Source organism: Haemaphysalis longicornis, unplaced genomic scaffold, assembly GCF_048455015.1.
Source record: "Haemaphysalis longicornis isolate Haplotype H1 unplaced genomic scaffold, Haemaphysalis longicornis Haplotype H1 scaffold_115, whole genome shotgun sequence".
NCBI classification, from domain to species: domain Eukaryota; kingdom Metazoa; phylum Arthropoda; class Arachnida; order Ixodida; family Ixodidae; genus Haemaphysalis; species Haemaphysalis longicornis.
Genome location: NW_027526220.1, coordinates 625,954 through 642,801, shown reverse-complemented (window position 1 = coordinate 642,801; position 16,848 = coordinate 625,954). Strand labels below are relative to the sequence as shown.

The following is a 16,848-nucleotide window of genomic DNA, read 5'->3' as shown; positions in this document are numbered from 1 at the left end:
TTTCGCCAAGACGTCTCTTCAGTGCTTTCAGGCTACCTCCGTTATTTACAGCGTATTCGATCCTCTCCATATTATACTTCCGTATGTCAGCTGTCTTACGCTTATTGATAAACTTCGAGAGCTCGGCTAGTTCTATTCTGTCAGCTGCGGTGGAGATTCTCATGGTTTGCCGTTTCCTGATTAGATCTTTTGTCTCCTGTGTAAGTTTACCAGTATCCTGTCTAGCCATAGTGCCCCCGACTTCTACTGCACACTCCGTGATAATGCGTGTAAGGTTGTCGCTCTCTTCCTGTGCCGTAAGCTCGGCTTCCTCGTTAAGGGCGGAATATCGGTTCTGCAGCGCGATCCTGAATTCTTCTACTTTGCGTCTTACTGTTACCTCATTTATCGGCTTCTTTCGTACTAGCTTGTTGCGGTCCCTCCTCAAATCTAGCCTAATTCGAGATCTTACCATACGGTGGTCACTGCACCTTACCCTTCCGAGCACTTCCACATCCTGCACGACGCCAGGGTTATCGCATAGTATGAAGTCTATTTCATTTTTGTGCTCCCCATTCGGGCTCCTCCAGGTACACTTCCGACTCTCCCGTTTACAGAAGAAGGTATTCATTATGCGTAGGTTGTTCCGTTCTGCAAACTCAACTAGTAGGTCCCCCCTGCTATTTATACAGCCCACACCATAGTTCCCAACTGCCTTGTCTCCAGCTTGATTCTTGCCTAGTTTAGCATTGAAGTCCCCCATAACTACGGTATGCTGTGTTTTTACTTTAACCATTGCCGTTTCCACATCTTCATAGAAGCGTTCCACTGCGTGGTCGTCGTGGCTGGATGTGGGCGCGTAGCCCTGCACCACCTTGAGCTTGTACCTCTTATTGAGCCTAATTACAAGACCTGCTGCCCTTTCGTTAATGCTATAGTATTCGTCTATGTTGCCAGCTATGCTTTTATTGACTAGAAATCCCACTCCCAGTTCTCTTCTGTCCTCTAGACCACGGTAACATAAGATTAGAGTTTCTGAAAAACAATGTTAAGATTAATTGAGTCAAAAGCTTTCGTAAAGTCAATAAAAACAGCACCAACAAATTTACCCCTATCAATTCAATTTTTGATCTTGTCAGTTAGTGCAACCAACGCAAGATTAGTGGAGTAACCGCTGCGGAAGCCAAACTGCCTTGGAGTTAGTAGGTTGAACTTGCAGATATAGTTTGAAAGACGTTTTTCTATCAATTTTTCAAGCACTTTGCTAAAAAATGGGAGAATAGAAATGGGCCGATAATTTCCTACGGATGTTTTATCACCCTTTTTGAAGACAGGGGTCACTCTGGTTTTTTTCATTTCGAGTGGAAAAACAGCCGTTTTAAAAACCAAGTTAACAATGTGAGCGAAAACGCCAGATACGATATCAGAAATTGCTTTGATGTGTTGGGCATGAATGTTATCAAGGCCGGGACTACAGCATTTAAGATTAGTAATGGCTGATCGAACTTCCACCGAGGTAGTAGGAAAGAGATAAAAGGAGTGCAAAGAACGCTCCAGGCTATTGTCAGATCTAGTTAAGTTCGCAACTGGAGGAGCAAAAAAACGCGTCACTAAAGGCATTATCAATGTCACTGGGGCTACTTAACAAAGTTCCATTTTGTAATATTTCTGAAATTGAATGTCAGCAGTGTTACTGTTCAAAAACAAGTTAAGTATGTGCCATTGTTTGCCAGTATTATTACCTGCTTCATTTATTTATTTTTCATAGTATGTACGCCTGGCGCGTTTTAGTAGCGTATTGAGTAAGTTGCCGTATTTCTTGTAGCGTAGCTTGAGTTGGCCGTTAAAACGTTTCTTTTTAGTTTTCCGGTATAAGTTGTCTTTCTTCCTTAGGCCAACTAGTACGCCCTGTTGCGCGAAATTGGAGATTTGCAATTTATCTCGCGTTTTTTTTTTCGGTTTAAAAACAACTTGCCTGGCCAAAATGAAGATGAGTGAGTTGCCAAAGGCTAGCTCTTTCCAATCAATGAGAGCTGCCTTTCGTCTTCATAGCCCCTTCCATAATTTGTCCACCCACGCAACTGAGATGCTAAAACTAAGGAAACAGCGGAACTGGTGTTCTTCATTAGATGAGCGCCCATCATACCCATCTTATCGGTAGATCGGATGGTGATGCCGCCGAGCACACGCCGTCTGCCTCAGCCAGAACACCTGCGCGTCAGAGCTTACGCCATCACTAGGCGCATACGTTTCCAGTGCCTTCATATTTTCATATAGAATGGTTTATAGTGCCCCTGGAAACATGCCTTCACAATAATGCAATTGTGCTTGCAGGTGAAGTCGACTTTAAAGAAATCGATGTAAGCATCGTATTTGTAAGCTGGCCTTAACACATTTTTTGTTGCCCCATGAAGCGCACTTATAAAGAAAGCCTCTCCCTCCCTTATGTAATCCCCATGGTCCTTTAGGAGAAATACGCAAAAGAAAATGCCATAATACGTCACTCGTTTTTGATTGTGATATTACGACCTCAAGTGATAATGCAATAATACTTGAGGGGGCTGCTCCTCCACCCGGCCCTATATAGAGTATGAATGGTGTGATTGCGCTTGCGGTTTTGTGTATAGGTGTTCAACTACACTGTTTCTTTACCAATTCATTCTAAAGAGGAATGAACTAGTATTGTTAGATTGTTCTCACTCGTTCACTGGATGTCGACATTCGTCTAATGGTCTACGCACAAAGATGTATCTTGCAATGTGCACACAGTGCGTTTCAGTAAATCCAGCACTTGTTCTGGTAGTGCCACCCCTGCAGTGCACTGCTTAACACAAGGAAAGGGTCAAGTGTTGTGAATGCTAGGAATTCACTTTTGAGAGCAATACTGATCGCGCCTAACTCCTACAAAAGGCCAATTATCGCCACCTTTGCAGTTCCATTGTGCCAGTGAAAGGGCAACGAACACATCCAGAGAAAGTCTATAGCTATTTCCACGATCTATGAGAATGTAGCTAATACTGTGTGTCACGACACTGGTTGGTGTTGCGAGCAACACGCAGCGAAGCACATTATCAGTCAACTTGATAAGGGAGTATGCCGACTGGGTGTTCGGAAGGCATGCGTGCCCATTCTCACCAGTCCGTGTTTCATTGTGTCTGGAACCAGGATGGTTTAAATGAAGTAGTGTACATGCATAAGCTTACAATATTGCTTTCTTTGTATGGATAAGCCAATTGCTCAGGCGGTAATGAAAACCGCAGAGTCGTTCTCGTGAAGCATTCGACACCCTATTGAAATTGTACAAAAGCAGCGTGTTCTGGTTTGGTTCATCAGCTACAACCCGTGCAGCATTTTCTTAAAGAAAGGGGGCATGGCCAACCAAAGGCACTTTAGCCTGCTTCTTGCAAAAATCTGGCATAGACACCCCTGAGGGACATCTGCTGCGGAATCTATGCAGCTTAAAACAACGACAGGACAAGGCCATGAGCTGTTTAATTTCGCCAGAGCGCGAGAACGCAGCATTTTCTTTGTTTCCAAGCGGCTCTTTGTTCGGCAGGCTATTCATTGTTCTCGCGTCAGTATTCGGCCCATCCATGCAGTTTCTGCTCGTGTTATATGGTGCCCTTCATGGAAGACTACGAGGAGAGATTTTTGATGTAGGTAAAGAGAAGAATTCTGGCTCTGGCTGTAAATAATTCTTTTATAATTATTTAAGGACGCCAGTTTCCTTCGTTCTTCGATGGATCACCATAACTTTGCAGTTCACTAGACGTTACTGACCGCTTGTAATCGGCGTAATCCACGAAGGTCTCTTGGGGACGTTCCGAAGGAAATAGTCAACACCATTTTATTCTAGAAGGCGGTCATCGGATTTGAGTACATGTTCACTGTCCGCCGTAATGCCCTCCACTCCGCGCTAGTCGACGCCCTGTTCGCCATCAATTGTAACGCCGGAAATTTTTGAAAGTTTTGCAATGAACAGTTGAGGAATAATTGCCGATTGCCCACCACAGAATCAGAATTAGTGTTCTTCCCTTTCAGTCGGACAGGACTAGCAGCAGCCGTACGTTTGGCTTACAGTTATGGGACTTGACACATGGTGAAATGGCGGCATAACAGACATATGGAGTAACCTCATGGCGGAGTCACCTCATACGACGTTGAACGAGGTAGGGGCATAGGGTCGCAGTGGTGCAGCCGCATCTGATGTTCCTATTCACGGAATCCCCGCGTTTGACGGGTATGTTTGGCTTCCTGAGTTTTATGTTCCGTATACTTACTAAGTTCTAGATTCGTGATACCCTTACTGCAACAACTGCACCTAGCCGAAGTCCATGGAACACCCGCTGTTAAAGCTTCCCGCAAAAATTTCTGCCGTCGATCCATGGAGACAGAGCGATAGAAAAACAGAACGACGAAGAGCGCGTGGAGAGGGATACGCCAAGCCGAGCGCCAAGATGGGCGCGGCGTTGGTTGCGGTGGCACTGAGCTCGCACCACTACCTCTTCCAGAGGCACCCGTCGTCCAAATGCTCGACTCGTTACAGCACGGCTTAAACGCCTCGCAAAATTTAGTGGGACAGAAATGCAGGGCCTGATAGGCGACAAATAGGGTAAACATGAGAATGACGAGGACGAAATTGTGATAGGGGGGGACAACGGGAGGAGCGATACGCATACAGTGTCGCTGCCAAGCCGAGAAAACGGGACAGCTGTGCGGGTTAGAACGGAAAGTACGGTTGGCGCGGCATGCGAGGGTCTTGGAAAAACGCTGTGTTGTGGGCTTTCAAAGGTGGGGGCAAAGCTTCCGTAACGGGCCGAGCCTGATGTGCACGATAGAGAGGGGAAAGATGCTCACGCATTGTTAAAGACGTGACATAGGTAACCCTTTTCTTGTACTGAACACCGTGTCGCAACGGATTTGACTTCTTGCAGACTGTTCGTGCTACCAATGCGTAAGATCATAGCCCATCTGCTATGATTCCCATACCAAAACTTCCAAAATTCCCTATATATTTTATTTCTCGCGTCTGTGTTAAGAAAAGGTCCACTAACAAGTGCACACGCAGATGTAAGAAAGTATAACATTTCAAAACAGAGGTGGGCGTTTATCACGACTACGTCTCAACGCAGCGCTCACAAATTCATACCTGTTTCGACTTGGTGTGAACAAGAACCTTTACTGTGATAACTGTGGATCACCAGAAACAGTTTAAGAAACTACTGTTTAAGTACTCCGCTTACTTCAAGCAAGCAGCCGTTTCGTGAAAGAAGTGGAGTTCCTAAGCCAGGGGCCAGTGACCTAAAAGTACTTCTGGCTTTATGGATCTTCTCTTGATCTCAATGCAAAACACTTACTGCGTTGTTTGATTATCTAGAAGAGATTGGCATCACTGAAGTGATTTAAAATAACAATGTGATCTTCAGACTGCTTCATCAAAATGCAGACATGAATGGGACGCTCCGGTTTTTCACCGCAGAGCTGTTTAGGCCGACACAAATTTGTTCGGCCTAGGCAGAAAACCTCAAGCGCACGTGAGCGCTTGCGGCGCGGCGATCGCCCGGCTGCGCGTGGGCTCGCGCCACATGAGGAGCTCCCACCCTCGTCGTCATCGTCGTGTAGCGTGCCAGGGGTCCGCTGCGCCGATGACGATAACGACGAATTTGTCAAGCCATTCTTTCAAAATCCATACGTGGGACGGCCACCAGACCAGCTGACGAAGTGTTGGCCTACCGAGGCGATGCCGCGCTACAAGAGGATTTGCCTAACGCGGCTGCGCCGTCGGAACACGACGACGAAAGGGATGACGACGACTGGTACCGAATAAAACACTGCGCATACTTTAATGGTTTTTGCTTTACAGGGCCGTCCAAAACGGCTTTGCACTGTTGCGTCCGGCTGCTCCCTCTCTCGCGGGATCCGCTGTGAGTGAGAGGAGAAGCTAAGCCTATCCGCAGCTCCTCTGTTTTTTCTCCAGCCTTGCACCACTAGCACAGGCTGTGCCATTTTTTGTTTTAAATTTTTCTTCTATCCTCGTCATTCTGCTGGCCTTTTATCTATCGAGCCTTGCCTTTCATCCATCCCCTTTCCCCCTCAACATAGTTCAATGCCAGGAAAACCACGTGACGTATACGTTTGAGTCATTGCATACTATACAACCATCCAGTGATGCTTTTTAAGCAAGGATAGGTGACGCACTTGGCGCGTTAGAGCCTTACCGAACAAAGAACTCCATCTCTTTCCGTGCTCAGTACGATAGAAGGCAACTCGAGGAAGTTGATCTTGATGCACAGGTAGCGGCACGGGATCACTTTACCGCTCTGAAAGACGAAAGAAACCAAAACATTTTCGCTCTCGTCTGAATGTAAATTTGTGTTTAGATAAATTTGAAGCGTGTTCTGCTCAGGTTTTGTCAGTGAGTAAATTGTTGACTGCCTTTTAGACAAAACACAAGACGCGGATGTGTAACTTTCAAACGCATTAACTGTCGGACCACAATTTCCATCTCCTGATGTCACTTGAATACTAAGGTGATCTCAATGAATAGATTGTTATATATTGACACGAGGCACCGACTGGCGATAACAAACTATGTGGTTATGGGGGGATTTGCCCCAGGTTAAACGAACGGGGATTGTGCGAGGAGGTCCCGTGGAAGAAGAGGACGAGGTGTGATGGTTGTGCTTCCCTCAGTGTGTACCAGCGGCATCCAGCCTCTGGCGTTTTGAATATTGGAAATACATTTTTCTACGGCATCCTCGTCTCGCAACATCTTGTGGTGGAGGTGCTGGGTCTTCTGAGAAGACGGAGCTTCTCAGCGGTCGCCAGATTTCGTTCACCGAGCTTCGCTCGGACGACCCAGCGGCTACTGCAGCCATGACAATTCCCGTTCGTTGAACCTGTGGCAAATCCCCCCATAACCACACAGTTTGTTATCAGCTGTCGGTGCCTCGTGTCTTCATAACACCCGATGGTCTGTACCAGTTCAAAGTGATGCCATTCGGCCTTTGCAACGCTCCAACCACATTCGAGCGCATGATGGATTCGCTGCTCCAGGGCTTCAAGTGGTCCGCCTGCCTCTGTTACCTGAATGACGTTATCGTATTTTCTCCCTCATTTACTACCCACGTCGAACGCCCCTCGAAAATTCTAACTCTTTTCCGACGCGCCGGTCTTCAGCTCAATTCCTCCAAATGCCATTTCGGACGTCAGCAAATCACAATCCTCGGACATCTTGTCGACGCGAAGGGGGGTCGTCCCGACCCTGATAAAGTTCGCGCAGTTCAGAACTTTCCAGCGCCGCGATCGACGAAAGACGTTCGAAGCTTTCTCGGACTTTGTTCGTATTTTAGACGCTTTATGATGAACTTTGCTGATATTGCTAGACCCCTCACCACCCTCTTGAAGAAAAACGTTCCGTTTTCGTGGAGCTCCGAGCACGCCGCCGCTTTTACCAACCTTATCTTCGTACTCACCCACTCTCAGCTTCTGGCTCACTTTGACCCTTATGCACCCACAGAGGTACGCACAGATGCCAGTGGGTACGCAATCGGAGCTGTCTTGGCGCAACGACAGGATGGTCTTGAGCGGTTTATTGCCTATGCCAGCTGCCTCCTGTCCCCCCCAGAGCGCAACTACTCCGGAAAGAGAATGCCTCGCCCTCGTTTGGTCTGTCGCCAAGTTTTTCCCTTATCTGCATGGCCGCTCATTCAGAGTCATAACAGACCACTGCGCGCTGTGCTGGCTCTGTTCGCTAAAAGATCCGGTAGGCACGTTAGGTCGATGGGCATTGCGCCTGCAGAAATATATACATTCGACGTAAAATACAAATCTGGACGCTTGCACCGCTGATTGCATGTCTCGCCATCCGGTCGACCCACCAGACGCTGCTGACGATGACGACGCAGTTGTTCTGTGTGCTATATCTGGACTCCTCCACATTCAGGAAGAACAGCGCCGTGACCCAGCATTACGATCGATCATCGACAACATTAACTCTGCGTCACCTGACGCGTCGACGGGAATGTTCGTGCTACCCGATAACATTTTGTATCGCCGCAATACCCGTCCTTTACGGGCCGGCACTTTTGCTCGCTGTCCTTGCGCATTTGCGCTCCACTGTCCTCCAGCTGCTCCACTAAATGCCTACTGCTGGTAACCTCGGCATTTTTCGCACGTATGAACGCGTACGCCAGCGTTTTTTCTGGCCCGGCCTGTACCGTTCCGTCCACCGCTACGTCAGTTATTGCGATCAGTCAGTGTCAGCGCCGCGAAACGTCACACGCTACGCCATCACGCGTGCTTTGCCGACTAGCTGTGCTACTGATGTGGCAGATTTCCTTTTTCACGACGTCATTCTCCAGCATGGGGCTCCACGTCAGTTGCTCACCAACCGTGGCCGTTGCTTTCTCTCACAAGTCGTTGACGACATCCTCCGATCCTGTTCTACTAAACATAAGATAACTACAGCGTACCATCCCCAGACTAACGGACTTACCGAACGCTTAAATCGGTCCTTGACCTATATGCTTTCCTGCTACGTTTCCGCTGATCACCGCGACTGGGATGTCTCGCTGCCGTACGTGACGTTTGCGTATAATTCGTCGCGGCATAATACGGCTGGGTATTCGCCGTTCTATCTCCTTTATGGCCGTGAGCCCACCCTACCCTGGACACCCTCATGCCTATGTCGGCATACCAGCCCTCAGTGCGATCGGAGTACGCCTGGGACGCTATTTCTCGCTCTGGCCATGCTAGGCATATTGCCGAAACCGGCTTTGTTCCTCCCAAGCTGATCAGAAAACGATTTATGACCGAAGACATCGGGTGGCGCACTTCGCTCCGGGATCCCTTGTCCTCCTGTGGAAACCTACCCGCCGTATCGGCCTTTCTGAAAAACTTCTGCCCCGCTACTGTGGCCCCTTTCGCGTCGTGCGCCAAGTTACCACGTAACGCACGAGATCTCCCCTGCGGCGTCGACACCGTCGAGTCACGCTACTTCTAGAGACATTGTACATGTTGTACGATTGAAGCCATATTTTTCGCCCGACACTGTAACCCCATAGCGCTGCGACGGCGCTCGTTCGGCCGGGGAATAATGACACGAGGCACCGACAGGCGATAACAAACTATGTGGTTATGGGGGGCTTTGCCACAGGTTAAACGAACGGGGTTTGTGCGACGAGTTCCCCTGGAAGAAGAGGACGAGGTGTGATGGTTGTGCTTCCGTCAGTGTGTACCAGCGGCACCCAGCGCTTGCGTTTTGAATATTGCAAATACATTTTTCTACGGCATCCTCGCCTCGTAACAATATCTTCAGTGGAGGAATGTCCAAAACCCATGAGAGAGCACCGGCTAAGTTGTGCAGCTACAAGGAAGCCTAAAATAAAAAAAATAGAAAAAAAAGCATCTAAAAGAGTAAGTAGAAACCGGGATAAAAAGCGACTTGAAAAACATTTTATTGTCTTTTACATGCACCTGGACTGTCTTAAGCCTATAGTCGCACGCTTATATGAATAAAATTACCGTTTAAAGCATAAAATGCTCTACATTGGAGCTACTGCTAGTACCGAAACAGTTTGACCTAGAAAGGCAAATATTTCATAGTGGCAACTTGCGCTTCCTCCAGGAAAGCCTCAACTTTTCGTCTTCGCACAATACGTCTGCAAATGAACGGAGCTTGACTACCATCAAGTGTATCCTGCTGTCTGTCTCGGTGGCAAAAAGTCGCATGATTACATTATAGCATGGCAGGAGAGAGCATGATATAGGAAACTTACAATGACATCGGGAGCCAGGCGAGGACAGAGTGCTTGCAGCTGGGGCAGTACAAGTAGCACTATGGAGAGAAACAAAGAATGCTTTCAGAATTGCACAAGAGCGAGTATGAGATTATCGAAATAAAGGTATTTTGTTCGTTATTAAATCTTACACACATGTGCGCGCTACAGCATACAAATGAATCCACTGCATGGACTTAACAAAAACGAACAATAAAAATGCATATAACTTGTCCCAGATATCTCCCCAAACTGCAATTAATTCAATTGCAGAAAAATAACTTTCTGGATTTCAAGTCCAGGACAAAACGAATTACCTGAGTTACATGACAATTGAGCTACCCACATCTTTGCCTCCGTATATGTACGTTTTCAGCTAAATTCCATCAGACCAATGGGGAGATAAGATCTCAGTGTACTTATCCACAAATGTTGAGGAAAACATGACGGAAAGAAAAACTTGGCTGGCGATTACAGCACTCCGTAATCCGAAATTTGTGTGCAGCGCGAACTGCAGACTTCTCAGCCATAGCGCATAGCTTTTGTGTCTCGGGAAGTGATCGCGTGATCAGCGAACGCACGGCAGCGCGCGCTAATCTGCCGTTATCTCGCAGTGTGTTTTGGCCGCCGAGCAAGTTGTTGTAAATCGTGTTTGAACCTCCCGCGCAAATTTGACGTGGTTCGGAGGAGCCACGCAACAAGGAGGAAAGAGATAGTTGCTTTATTCAAATAAAAAGGAGCAACGAGGAGGACGCCGAATGACCAACGGCCGTGCATCATGCAGCGCGTGCTGGGCATACCACCTTCCCCCTCACACTTTCCTCAGACTTTCCTCCTTCGTTTTCCTTTTGTTCTGGGCGTTTCGTTTGTGCGCTAGGTTACGAGGTGGATGAAGCTGCCAAACCGCAGTAGCGGACGCTTAAGTGCTGCGCACTGAAAAACAAATATTCGGCTGCACCTTTCCGAAAGGTTGTTGCATTTCTGAATGGTAAAACATTCGTAAGAACTGTGACAACTGCATGGACTGCGTTTAGGGCAGAGAAGGCGAGGGAAACTGTCTTCAAATTTTGTTTAACTAGTGAACCCTGATACCGTTTCTGCTAGTAAGAGTTAGCGGCAAATGAAAGCGGAATTTCGGAGCACCATTTTTAGCGTTTTGCGCAGCGGAATTTAGAAATTTTGCGTAGCTGAAATATAATAAACAAGAAGCAACCAAGCAAAAAGAATACTTCACTTAGTGTTTATCTTGTGGCATTGGGGGGGGGGGGGGGGGGGGCAAATCAGTAAATAAATTTTGACTGCTTGGTAGTGCACATTAAGATACATGTCCATAATTTCGTAAATTGAATGACCCTGCTTGTCGCAGGCGGCGCACCTGTGTGTGTACATTTTGTAGGTGCGAAATTTATTTCGTCGACCTATTCATGTTTTGTGTTTTAACTTCAAGTCTAAAACTTCGGCGCTATTCAAGGATACCTTATTTCACATCTTTCGACCCTCGGTCGAAGCGTACCGTGCCTATCAACAGTACGCTTTGTTAAAGTTATTCAAGAACCTGGCGCATATTTTCTTGCATACAGAACAGAAGTAACATTTGGAAACTTACAGCTCATCGTCTACAAAACAATTGCATCATAACATTTATTTATTTGGAAGAACCCACGAACAGCACCAGGCTTTTTTAGTTGTGCTCTATACGCCTCGAGCACTGCCTGTAGGGGCGCCACTGAAATCCCCCTAGCGGCCCGTTTCCAAAGCAGTCGCGGGAGTCGCTGGCCCGCTCACCACTGGCGCCGTCGCTTTTGAGGCGTGTTCGCGACTGATATTTTCCGTTTGCATGCGTTGGAAATACATTTTTATGTGGAGCAGTCACTCTCTTCGCAAATGTGGTGTATTTACGAGAGTGTAAATGCATCTGACACGATCTTACTGTGGTACATTCGGTCCGCATGAGCGCCAGGTGTGTGTCACAAGCCGGCGTCACGAAACCGGCATATATGCATGAAGCTGATTGTAATTCCACTGCCCTGAAACTTACTAACGGTACCTCCGTAAGCAGCATTCGTTCAGATGCTCATGCTACGGCTATACAGTGCAATGTAAATCAGTTTCGTGTGCGTTCATAATCTAGTGGAGCACTCGTACCTGACATCCCTCCAGTTACGCTTCATATATCGAATATTGATCGCTACCCTGAACAAACCAATGTGGCATAAATTTCACTGACATTCTACGCAATAAGTACGATGGCTAATGCAAAATTACGTGCGGGAGTCAGCACAAGGAATTTGCGGCTGGGTCGTCTCGTCGCGAGGTGAGCTTTCCCGAAGATTTATCGGTTACATATATCCTCCGCTTATATCCACGGCCGTGGCTAAACGCTTCTTCGAATCATCATCCTATGACACAGGGAGCCTGCAGAACTTAGCACGAAAGTGAAATCAGAGGGTCTTATCAGATATCACACTCTTCCAAGGACACCTGTAATCGCTTGTGAGCTTCCCTACTGTATACTTAAAAAAAATGTGTCCGCCGAGTGATCAACTGTTCGTAAAAGTATAAAATAAAAATATAGGTGAACGCGCAGCTTTTGTGTGATTACTAAAACGGTAATTCCTTGATTTCGCTCCGCATTTGAACATAACGATTATTAAGCTCCCCCCCTCCTCCCCGTCCCTGTCTTGGAAAATATGAGTGCATTTTGCATCTAGTTGGTCTAGTGAGTTCAACCTTGCTTAAGGTAAGACGAACGTCTCTAGGATTTCCGAAGCTGCAGCATGCACTGTGTTTTTTTTCATTCCCGCATGAGCTATTACATTGCTTCCGGACTTGGCAGACCATTTATTTTTCCGTGGTTTCATTAACTCTCCTTGGTCCTTGCTATAAGGTGAGAGTGGACACATATTTAACGGCCCGCAGACTAGGAATATACCTAACATTTTCGCGTGGCCTCTATTTCTATAAAAAGGCACAAGTTATTGTTAGGTATAGGTGATAACCTTCCCGAATGATATTTTTCTGCGACGTATACATTCAAAACAAGGCCGAATTCTTCGTCCGCACTGCAAAACGAAAACAACCTCTCACTGTGCCAATATTAGGTCTAAACGAGGCGTCAATAGACTTCGTTTGCGCCTGAGATATTCGGAGATGACAGTGAGGATATGCCGCTGCCGTCGCCGACGCCCATAAGAGCGGCAAAGAAGCGCGCAGTACCGCCTCCCCGGTTAGCTCTTGTTGGCGTCCGAGCACTCTAATCAGGACGCAGCTGTTTTTTTTTTTTTTTTTGAAGTGCCCCAAACGTACTATTTGCTTACAGACATCACCATAACAAGATGTTTAGGGCGCGGAAAGGCAAAAAGAAGTGAAAGCGACGCAAAGCATTGCATGAGCCCCTATCAGCTGCGCAGCGGACATCCCGTAAGCACCGCGGAGAAGCGGCGGCAGGCGGCGCAGCGATCGCGAAGCTCGAGGCGTATAAAAGTGCAATAAGGCACATACTAAACAATCTATTGGGAATAACTAATATTGATTAACGTGACGTATAAGACAGCTATTGCGCAGTAAAAATTATAATACAGTGACACACACACAAATAGACAGAAAGAGACACACCCGCACATGTGCACACGCATGCACACGCACTCCCACACACACGCGCATGGGCATGCACATGAACGTTCAAACGCATGCGCCGCGATGCGTCCACACGCCCACACGCACAATACGTTACAAATCTGTAATGTTGCGATAAAGCGTGCAGTACGAAATAAGGCTGCATGATGATGTTAGTGGTGGTGATGTTCATTAACAGGCGGTCCTAGCCTTGCGTGGTATGCCGGCAATTGCTACCGATCAGCCCCTTTTTACCGCTATGCGCGGGAAATCACCAGGTGTCACTAAAGCTTGTGTCTATCAGAAACTGGAGGATCAGGAGCATAAAATCTCGCCTTGTGATCCAGTGGTCTTTAGGGAAAATGACATCGTCCAAGAAAGCAAGCGGAGTGGCTCTCCTTCGAAGTTCTTTAGACAAAGCTTACCGCTCCGTCGCAAGCTCTCGGAAGTCCACAAAAACCGACATCCCCTGTTACACCACACGTTGGGCCCAGAGGTGAAAAGATAACGTGAAAGATAAGATAAATGAAGCCACGCCTGTGTCCGTGCTGAGTTGGTGCGGATGCCGAGCAGCAGGAATGCTTAAGAAAGTGTACTGTTGGGTGAGTGCGTAGTTAATGTTAAAAATAGCTACAGCGCGAACAGAAACAAGGAGACAGAAAGACGATGGAACCAGCGCCGACTTCCCACTGAATTTAGTAAGAGAAACCTTGCACCTTTTATACGCACTGTTAATGTTAACGCCAGTGAAAAATTAAAAGACAAAATAACAACAACAACAAAGACAGACATAGAAGCCCTGATAGCACACCACCACATCAACACGGTTTCACGAACTCGGTACAAGCTAAACAAAAACAAAGTTAAGTCATAGCCAATGTACAGCTCGTAACATCAGCCTCTGCTGGACCAATAAAGATTTACTCTCTCTCTTTCCCTGAAACATTACACTTTAGGCCAATGCATTGAGCCTTACACGGCCATTGATTGAGGTTTTCCTCTGCTCAGTACAGTACGTCGCGTTCTGTTTCAAGCACGAACTATGACGGCAAATACATTATGACGTTGCACAAAAAAAAAAAAACGCGGTGTGACTATCCTCCAACACTTTCTTGACCGACGCATTCCCTTTTCTTAGAGACCTTAATTCAAAATGGCTGAGTTGAAGCACGAGGACTGTCTTTTTTTCCCAAACCCAAGCGGAAAGACGAAGTTCTTTGTCACAGCATGACATCGCCCTTCAGTGTGGTATGCTTTTCTACATGACGCTTTGGCCAAAATGGTTTGGCCAACGGCGGAGGGTTGATTTCTGATGGCTTCGCATTTTAGCACCACAGTCAAGAGGTTGTACGGCTACGCCCCTAAAAGTTCGGCAGCCCAAACGTAGCGATATTTCAGAAATTACGGCAAATTGTGCGTAGGCTGGGACCAGGACAGTGTTGCTATCGTTATACTATTCGCAGTAAAAGAAGGCGGAAAACTTCTTCGATAAGTATCTCACAATATTGCATACCCCATCGCATTTTTGGGCCTTTTTGTTTGTGAATGCGCTAGTTTCCGATGTCACTGGATGTTTCGTCCCATTGGGGCTGAGATTGGAGACCACCTATTCAAAAGGTTGCATGAGCACTGCCACATGCTTCATTTTCGTATCTTCCAGTAACTACGCTAAACGTAATGTGGGCGTGTACAGGGGGAGGAGCTTGGCGCGTACTAGCGAAACATCTGGTAACCCTGCCCCTCGCTGCACAAAGTATGGCCGGACAACCCTCCCCCTGCTATGGGCTCATGTGCAGCCGCGGCTGTAGTTAGCGCTCTTATGTGGCATTGTTGTATAGGTCTTCAAAACCTTTGTTTATCCTTGATGTGTTTTTTAAATGAAAGCCGATAACCGAAGCAAATAAATGTTTTTGTTATCTTTTTAAGAACTTTGCTTTACTAGAAATAATCGTCATAAGTTTGTGACACTACTGAGCGCATTGTTCTTGTTCATTCTCGGCACTCGTAATGACCTACAACTCCTCTAAAATGTAACAATGATAAAAAGGAAACCACCAGCTTACACTGCCACAAAGCCAATTAATATAGGTTTCATTGCTTTGGTAGCGTGCGCTACGTTTCAATTCCAAGAGCCACGTAATCCGTGGGGTAGTTGTGGGAAAAGCAGTTAAATTATTGCGCTTCAATTTGACATGCACAAAGGCTACATTTTTGGAAGTTTGCCGAGCTGAGCATGTGGCGACAGGAACTGCGCAAAGGGTAGCTGGAATGAGTATCCAGCAGCAGTAAAAGCATTCGCCGAGCGCATATTTCGTCAATGCAAAAGCGCCACTAAATATTGTAGTCCTAGCTTTCTTCCCCTATGTGAAATTCAAGTAATCTTGGATATCATGGCTAAGCATTCTTGGCAGAATCTTAAACTGTGTTTTTGCAATACTAGACATGTTTTGTCTTTCATCACAGCGCTTTAAGACAACGACAATCACGAAAAAGAAAAAGGTAGTTCAGCATCAAAATAGAACAAAAACGTCTGTGGTCTAAGAACAGCATTGAAGCAAAGCTGGCGTCCCACGTGGATGGTGCAAAAGACCCAATCACGGAAGCGCAGTAGGTCCATAGGAAATGTATAGAACCCAATGAATTCAAGCACACTGGCAACCTTTACCTGCTAATGTCAGGGCACTTCTCGCACTGGGGTTCATGGTGTTTCAGTTTTTTTCCAGCTTGCTAGGGCCAACGAGAACACACTCCAAGCTCATAGCAGCTGTTTGCTGCAAAACCTTCAGCCCTGATGTAAGCCAACTGGCAGGATATAGATAGCCGTGTCTGCACGCGCTCTGGAACAGATCGCGTCACTCTCAGATGGATGGAACATTGTCTTCAGGCCGACGAGACCGAAGGAAACATTTTAGTCCTTGCGTCATGGGGTGGGTTGCTCTGGAAGCTTTTTGTGTCCACCGACGCCGCAATTGTAAAAGTGGACGCTCTCAGTGGCTACTACGTCGAAGCCTTCGTTGTTCGCTGTCAAAGGAGAAGATGGTGCACCTTGGGAAATCTACAACTCGTGTGACGCAAATCGTTCGACTTTATGTAAGCGGTAGGGCTTCTACGATGATATCTGAATTTGAGGACAGCATTACAGCAGATCTGTGCACGGAAAGGAAAAAAATCGCTGTGGTCGCTTGCGCGGATCGGAGGGGTTGAATTAGTTATAGACGCGAGTGTATTTAGCGATTTTACTTTGGGTAAGTTGCAGTATTAGAATGAGCAGACTTCCTGTGTAATGCGGACCCTCTCAAACAATCTAAAAATCTGTTTTCTGTGTACTGAAAACCAGCATCCCTTGGTTTGAAAATTTTCCACCCAAATCAAAGGAAATACTTCTCTCGGGAGCAGCCGGGATATGATACATAGCCGATATGGGAAACTCATCTAGCTGAAAAAGTAAATGGCCAGAGGAAATTAGCTTTAGTCT

At 46.8% G+C, this 16,848-nt stretch overlaps 1 protein-coding gene across 2 annotated transcripts in view; it reads right to left on the bottom strand.

Moving 5' to 3' along the window:
- LOC144161473 (uncharacterized) overlaps nucleotides 1–16,211 on the bottom strand; it is a 103,047-nt gene extending 86,836 nt beyond the window's left edge. The window contains exons 1-3 of one of the 2 annotated variants that reach the window (XM_077692128.1): nucleotides 16,039–16,211; nucleotides 9,759–9,817; nucleotides 6,198–6,299 (exon numbers count right to left, since the gene is read on the bottom strand). In XM_077692128.1, the coding sequence (XP_077548254.1) occupies nucleotides 6,198–6,299; nucleotides 9,759–9,817; nucleotides 16,039–16,075 (198 nt within the window). In that variant the 5' untranslated portion in view covers nucleotides 16,076–16,211. The remainder of the gene's footprint in view (nucleotides 1–6,197; nucleotides 6,300–9,758; nucleotides 9,818–16,038) is intronic. The other variant, XM_077692127.1, reaches the window with a different exon arrangement.
- Nucleotides 16,212–16,848: the final 637 nt, after the last annotated feature.